The sequence below is a fragment of the Brassica rapa genome, chromosome A07 (genome assembly GCF_000309985.2).
Source record: "Brassica rapa cultivar Chiifu-401-42 chromosome A07, CAAS_Brap_v3.01, whole genome shotgun sequence".
Classification (NCBI taxonomy): domain Eukaryota; kingdom Viridiplantae; phylum Streptophyta; class Magnoliopsida; order Brassicales; family Brassicaceae; genus Brassica; species Brassica rapa.
Genome location: NC_024801.2, coordinates 13713913 through 13721822, shown reverse-complemented (window position 1 = coordinate 13721822; position 7910 = coordinate 13713913). Strand labels below are relative to the sequence as shown.

Below are 7910 nucleotides of genomic sequence, written 5' to 3'. Positions count from 1 at the left end.
AATAATCTTACTGTTGTTATTTATTTCTAGAGCTTGACCCGTGACCGTATAAATATTTGCTTTCACTTTAATTTTTTTCTTTGTAATAATGGTATAATATATATATGTAAATTAAAATATATTACATAACTGTTAATATAACATTTTTAAACATAACAATTTTATTTATTACTTTGAATAATTATATTTTGTGATTTTAATCGTCTATTATATCACAATGTATCATATAAACAAATCCAATATTTATAACTAATTGGACTTATATTATGAAAGCACTATACTAATATATGAATAAACTATTTTATATTTTATTTATATGTTATATAAATTGATTATGATGTGTGATTTTTTATTTTATTATTTATTACTTATAAATATTAAAAATATTGAGTATGTTAATACGAAATATATTAGGAAATTTATTTTGGTTATGATTTGATAAAGGAAATCTATTATTTAAATTTTGGAAAGATATTAAATGCTTAAATCTATGATTTAAATTAAGAAAAGACAAGCATGCTTAAATATAGGTTCAATAAATATCTTAATGGCATTCTAATGTAAATAAGTAGTAAAACTAAGGGGTATTTCTATTTTGTACTTCTGTTTTAATAAAGTAGATGTACTCACTAGCTATATTCATGAATAAAACTTCTTCTGTATGTCAGAGGTGTCTTAATTTTTTAAATGACTACTACAATATATTACAATACATTGCATAATAAAAAAATAACTAAATCTTTTATCAGCTAATAATTATTTTGGCAAATCAAAGAAATGGTTAATTTGATCAATATCAACAACAAAAATAACATAAATCTAAGAGTTAACTTGATCAATATCCATACTTAAACAAAAATAAAGAATATTGTCATAATCAAAATAATCTAACAAATTAAAATACCCATATGAAAAATAAACATATTTTTCAGTCACTCGCTTATCAGTTATCAAGCATAGTTTTTACTTGCAATTAAAATTAGAAAAAGAAACAAAAATCTAGGGAAGAAAAGTTAAGGACGAAACTATTAAAACTAAATAGGATATGTTGTTTCATTAAAATATGAAGATTTTGATATAAAATGAATCCAATAAAACAAATTATCAACAAAATAACATAAATTGATATAAATAAGATTTAATTGGCCAATACCCACATTGAAAAGTGAAGAACACAGTCATAACCAAAAGAATCTAACAAATAAATATTATTTGGAAATAAATATTCATATGAAAAATAAACATCTTCGTTAACCACATGTATATCACTTATCAAAGATAGTTCTTACATTATCAACTAAAATCAAAGAAAAGCAAAACTCTACGGAAGAATATTTTAAACTGTAAAAGTAACAGAGTTAATTCTTTCATTTTAATATGGATTAAGATTTAGATTCATAAGAACCAACTCAATCCAATAAAATAAAATTATCAGCAAAAAAAAATAAAAATAAAATTAAGTAAAAGTTTATTTTCCTAACACTCAATTTAAAAAGTGAAGAATATAGTTATAACTAAAATAATCTAAAAATTAACATTTTTTAGAAAAAAAATATCCATATAAAAAAATAAACATCTTCTTCAGTTATTCATTTATCACTTATCAAACATAGTTTTTACATTTTCAACTAAAAAACTCTAATGAAGAAGTATTAAAGACAACATTATTAAAATTGAATAGGTTAGATTGTATCATTAAAGAAGCAATTAAGATGTGGGTTCATAAGACCAAACTGAATTCAATAAAACAAAATTATCAACAAAATAACCTAAATCGATATAAGAGTTATTTTTCTCAACATCCATATTGAAAAAAGAGTAATTGGCGTAGATGCACCCAGAAACCCATGTAATTTGTCATATAACCTTGTTTATTTTTAATATTTTAATGATTATAATACCTTATCTCTATCTCTCTCTATTCTCCTTTTTATATGTTCTAATCTCTTTATCTCTCGTACAAATTCTTCAAATCATCTTCTAATTCAACTCAAATCTTTATTTTTTTATTCTGATTCTTTTGACACCCATAATGCTAATCTTATTATCTCACCTTAATTCCAATGTTTCCAATTTCGAATCACAATCAACTTTTAGATAATATATACAGTAGTAGATATTTTATTACTTACCTGCTATTATTTAGATTTTAATGGATTCTTAATCGATACATGAAATGTTAGCTGTTACAAATAGATTTGGAGCTATTTAATAGATAAGTAATTAATTGTTAATAGTTTCATTAACTGATATATATGATTTGTTAGTCGATACATTTGTTTGATACATAGATTGTTAGATGATACTGAAATTATTAGCGGATATGTTAGTTGGTATGTAGATTGTTACCTGCTATATAAATATTTAGCTGATAGATCTAGAGTTACTTGTTTTCGATAAAGCATAAAGGCATTTTTGTCCGCACAGTGTCAAAAAGTTATTACTTTTTGGGTTATCCATAATTATGGGCATTCAGCAAATTTGAACCTTAATTAGGGATATTCCACACATTGTCTCTTGAAAAAAACAATAATATAGTTTGAACTAAATTAATATAGAAAATTAACATTAGCCAGAAAAAAATATTCATATGAAAAATAAACATCTTCTTTAACGACTCATTTATCACTTATAAAACTTAATTTTTACATTTTCAACAAAAAACTAAAACACAAAAATCTATTGAAGAAGAGTTAAAGATGATATTATTGAAAGTAAATAGGGAATGTTGCTTCATTAAAGTATGTGCTAAGATTTGGGTTATATTCCCAAGTGAATTGAATAAAATGAAATTATCTATAAAAAATAACCTAAATTGATATGAATATGAGTTAACTTGCTCAACAACCATATTGGAAAAATAAAGAATATAGTCATAATGAAAAGAATATAACAAATTAGCATTATTGGACAATATATCAAATATGAAAATGACATGTCTTCTTCAATCACTTGTTTATCCACTTATCAAGCATAGTTTTTTATGTTTTCAACTGATAACAAACAAAATCAAAGCTCCAATAAGGAAAAGTTAAATATGAAACTATTAAAATTAAGTAGGATAATTTGTTTCTTTAAAATATGAGTTAAGATTAAAATTCATATTTCATAAGGCCACCTGAATCCAATGAAACAAAATTATCATAAAAAAAAACTAAATCAACATAAGTAAGAGTTAAATTCTCAATAATCATTTTGAAAAATAGAGAATATAGTCGTAACAAAAAGTATCTAACAGATTAATATTATTGAGATAAAAATATCTATATAAAAAAATAAATACCATCTTAATCACTCATTGATCACTCTTCAAGCATAGTTTGTACATTAATTTTCATCTTAAAAAGAACAAAAAATCTAAAGAAGAAGAGAAACAAACTATTAAAATTAAATAGCTGAAGTTGTTTCATTAAAATCAGTAAAAATTTGGTGTTTCTGCAAAAAAAAAAAAATTATTTGATAAATTTCCAACAAACGTGTATCAAACGTGACAAAGGAATATACATTTTGAGATTTAGTAGTTAACAATGCCTGATGCCGGCTAAAACTATTGAGATTTAGTTAAAAGCTGTAACGAACTTATAGATTAACCTAATAACATGATAATGACAAGTGGACAACGTAGAATATATGATAGGGCAAATCTCTAAAAGAGCATTTTTCTAAGTTTCTATCACAAAAATAACACTCAAAAACTAAAATGACCAAAATAGCATTTTATCTTTTGAAAAATTTAAATTTTTTTATTTTTCAAAATTTGAAATCTTATCCCTAAAACTTCACTTTTCAACTCTAAACCCTAAAACCTAAATTCTAAAACCTAAACCCTAAATTCTAAACCCTAAACCTCATCCCTTGAGTGCTATTTTGTGACTTTTGACCTTGAGTGCTAATTTGGGAACAAAAACTTGATTTAGTGCTATTTTGGTCTTTTTCTCATTATGATATGCAGTGCAATTTGGATGTTAATTAAGTAACAAAGTAGACAAGTAAGAGTTGAGAAACTTGATGCTTACTATAGAATAATAAAGGAATCTCGAGTATTCACACGACGAATACAAAAAAACATAGCAAATTCACCTTTGTGATGTTATCTAGCAATATTCATTTACACAAAACGTCATCATGCTCGTATCATTACAAAGAAAGTCAACCTGTTTTGGAAGATTCACTTCGTTATGTATACAAATGTTCTGCGATTTCTATGGTTATAGGATGCTATATTAAACTCTTTAAACTTTAGCGAAAGCAACAAATCTTATCTTCAAAGATTATCCTATTTGGGAACTCCTCAGCGTCTAATGCATCCAAAGAAGCAGAGAAACTTCAGAATCATTGTACTATTTACAGAGAGACTGTATTAACAAACGATTTACCAATATATTATGAGGTTTCTCTACAATAAAAGAACTCTATATATAACTTTTTTATTTGAAAGAAAAAGAAATAAAGTGTTCAATCCTCCATGTTCATCAATCAAAGAAAATAATAACACAAATGAAGAGAGAAGAATGGTAAAAAGGAGTATTTATTATTACTACAGCAACAACTGGGCAGCTCTGCCTCAAAAGGGTTTGGAAGAAGAAGAAGAAGATGACTTCCTGTTTTTAGCAAAGTCAACCAAGTCTTTGAAAAGGATATCCTCTGGCTTATCATCTTTCTTTGGTGGTGTAGCAGCAGCAGCAGCAGAGGCGGTTGGATTCAGAGAGAGATTCCGGGACTTTCCCACAAGATCATCGTAAGAGGAATCAGAGCCACTGCTTGAGTGTTGAGGAACATTATTATTATGCTTGGTTCTAACAGACATTGGTGGTGAAAAAACCCTGGTTCCTTCAGGATCCCATGGAGCACGAGGTAACTGCTCAGGGGATTTGCTCCTGGGAGCTGGCTCATCGAAGATAGGAGCAGAAGAGTCTCGATCTGATGAATGGGAAGGCTTTAAAATCTCAGAGGTTGCTTGAGGTTTGTAGACATCACCACTGAGGAAGTCCATAGAACCACCAGATTCAACGTGTACTGGCCTCATTGTAGGTGGAGGAGGAGGAAGGACAGGGTTGAAACTCACTCGTGCACTCTCTCTTTTCGACCTGCAGACATGAGTTCGATTAGTTTTCACAATCCAAGTCTTAGTGGTTCAAATGAAATGAAGCAAAGGATGGGGGCATTTACCTGTGGGATAGCTGAGCAAAATCATCATCTGACTCATCATCATCGTCGTCATGGTTGATGCTAACAAGAGGTATTGGAGCGGGAGCTGTTGCAGGAGGAACAAAGTTTCCTTTCGCTTTATCATCATGTTGCTGAAGAACACGCTGCAAGTTGTCGTTTAATGCTAATCCTTGACACAGAAGCTCCTCATCTCTACAAAAAAGAAAATGAGTCTCTCTCTCTCTCTTACCATCAACAAGGAACAGTAGGGTGAGGAAGAAAACGAAGGAAGCCTTACGAAGTAGTGTTGACCAGAGTCATCACACGTCTTTGATAAGTGCGGCATTGCTCGACCAAATCAACTATAAGTTCTTCCTTTAAACCCTGTCACAACATCAAGAACAGTGAATCTTTAACAACAGAGACACAAAAGCTACTCAATGTGAAGACCCTTACCTCAGGATGGCTTGGATCAAGAGCACCAAGCATGTCTGTCAAAATATCAACTGAACCCTGAGCGCTTTGAATCTCTTCCACACTGGCAGAACAAAAACAAACATGTTTGAGACACAGAATATGGATTTAGCTATTATCAAACAAGAGAGAGTACCTGAGTGAAGAAGCATCATCACTTTGCAAAGAGGCCTGTATAGCAGCATCTTCATCTGATGCAGCAACGGCTTGAGCAACAATGGGCTGAGTCTGAGGTGGAGTAAAGAAGGGTACACTGCTCTCCGTTCGAGGTGGGAACTCAACTCCAGCAGACTAAATTTTTCAAAACATATTATCAAAACTTTGAACAATAGAATTGCATATATACATAAAAAAGGCTCAAGCTATAAATACCCTGAGTTCATTATAAGCATTGTAATACTGAGGGAATCTACCGCCGCTCCCACCAAAAGCTTCTTGCCATGTATCTAATAAACTAAGTATCTTCTCCCTCACACTCAGGTCCGGCTGCATAAGTAGTAAGCAAGTTCGATTATATAGAATTCAACGGTACCAAGCAAGTGCGGAGATGGTAAGTAAGAACCTTTTTCTTCACTATTTTGACCATATCAGGCAATATACCACGGTCCACAATAAGCTGGAACACGCTCTCTCCACAGTTCTTACTAAGAGTTTCCAATGCCTAAACCATTCATGGATGAGTACAATAAAACTGAACAAAAACAAAAGAGAGCGAAGAAAGGACTTACATAAAGAGCAAGAATCTGAACTTTGGAGTTTTTACTTCCTAACCGTTTCTTAAGCACCTTCACAGCTTCTTTTGCTTGACTACAGAAACAAAACAAGGTAGCTAGTAAGTAACCCAATGTGATGTTTAAAGACATCAAAGGATGTTGTTACCTAGGATCCAAGTTGATAATGTCACAGAGTTCGATGTTGATAGCCCAATCAGGACCAATCAGCATATCATTTGTAGCCCTCTCCGCACAAGCCGCCCCGTTATTCGCCATTTTTGCAGGAGAGATCTCGCTCTTTCAAAATCAGATCCTAAAGATAACATCAATTACATAAACATCATTAAGACAGAACAAGCCAGTTCAAATGAAATCACAATTCACTTGTAATCAGACCAGATCAAGTGAAATCTTGAGAAGAAAGTAATCTAATCGCGAGATTTTACCTTGTCTGTGGAGACTCTGTAATGATCTGTGCGTCTCGCGATGAAAACAATTCTTGGAGAATGATCAAAGCTTTTGTGTTAGAGCACGATCGGAGTTTTAGAGTGATGGTATCAGGTCATCGTCAAACCTTAGCCGTCCATTAATCAAATTGCGACTTCTTCTTCTTTGTTCTATTATTTTTGTTTTGCAAAGATGCAAGCTTTTGTTGTGTTTTGGCTTTTGTATAAAGTAACGGGCGGTGACAGAAATTAAAAAAGAATCTTTGATTTTTATTTCCAATTAATTTGTACTTGAAATGAAATATAATAAAGTTTAGGTCGAAAGTAATGATCATTAGCAACTAATACACCAAATAAAATTCATAAATTCTGAATCTAAATTCATTTTCGATGTTGACTTTTCTTCCATGAACCATGAATCCTAACTTTTTTTTTTTAATTATTTTAACAACAAAACACGTTTCTTTTAAGGCAAAGATGTATGTAGATTTATTAGTTTTAGGCTTTTAATAACCAAAGTAATGATAATTAAGTTTAGATCCTTTGTGATTTGTAAGTGCAAGGAATTGATTACCGATGTATATGATGTTAAACCAAAGAATCTAGAGGGGAAATAACTTCGTTTAAAGGACTTAGTAGAAATTAAACAACTTCAAGATTAATTGTCCTCCTGGTTTTCATGTCTAAATCTAGAGGAGATGTGAAGAGGATCTCATTCTCTTGTATGGCTAATGATGTAAATAGACTTCTTATTGCAGACTATTCACATTGTCAAACTCAGCATCAGGAAGGTTTCTTTTGTTGTGACTGCTATGTTTTGTAAGAACTCTTTGTGACTATTTAGCGTTGAAGGTTAAAGTTACTCTTAAAATGTACTGAAGATCATCAGATTGTAAAATTTCTTTGGTTGGGTAAGAGTAAGATGGATGCAAATGTAACTCTCTTTTTTTTTTTGTCAACTCAAATGTAACTATCTCAGAATTGTATAAATAGATAGAATGTGCCCTTCACTGGACTTCAGTATGTATGTAAAATGAGCTAGACATACAAAAATAAAGGTCCTACCGGGAGTCGAACCCAGGTCACTGGATTCAAAGTCCAGAGTGCTAACCACTACACCATAGAACCC

The 7910-nt window shown here is 30.6% G+C and overlaps 1 protein-coding gene and 1 non-coding gene across 2 annotated transcripts; both read right to left on the bottom strand.

Moving 5' to 3' along the window:
* Positions 1-4360: 4360 nt before the first annotated feature.
* LOC103829377 (TOM1-like protein 3) lies at positions 4361-7038 on the bottom strand. The gene is made up of 10 exons (XM_009105047.3): positions 6782-7038; positions 6502-6648; positions 6351-6429; positions 6185-6283; positions 5995-6108; positions 5759-5913; positions 5605-5686; positions 5447-5532; positions 5170-5361; positions 4361-5087 (listed from the first exon to the last, which is right to left on the bottom strand). The coding sequence occupies exons 2-10, from the start codon at positions 6609-6611 to the stop codon at positions 4565-4567; spliced, it is 1440 nt and encodes a 479-aa protein (XP_009103295.1). The 5' UTR covers positions 6612-6648; positions 6782-7038; the 3' UTR covers positions 4361-4564.
* Positions 7039-7837: 799 nt separating this feature from the next.
* TRNAQ-UUG lies at positions 7838-7909 on the bottom strand. The gene has a single exon. It is a non-coding gene; the product is annotated as a tRNA-Gln (tRNA).
* Position 7910: the final 1 nt, after the last annotated feature.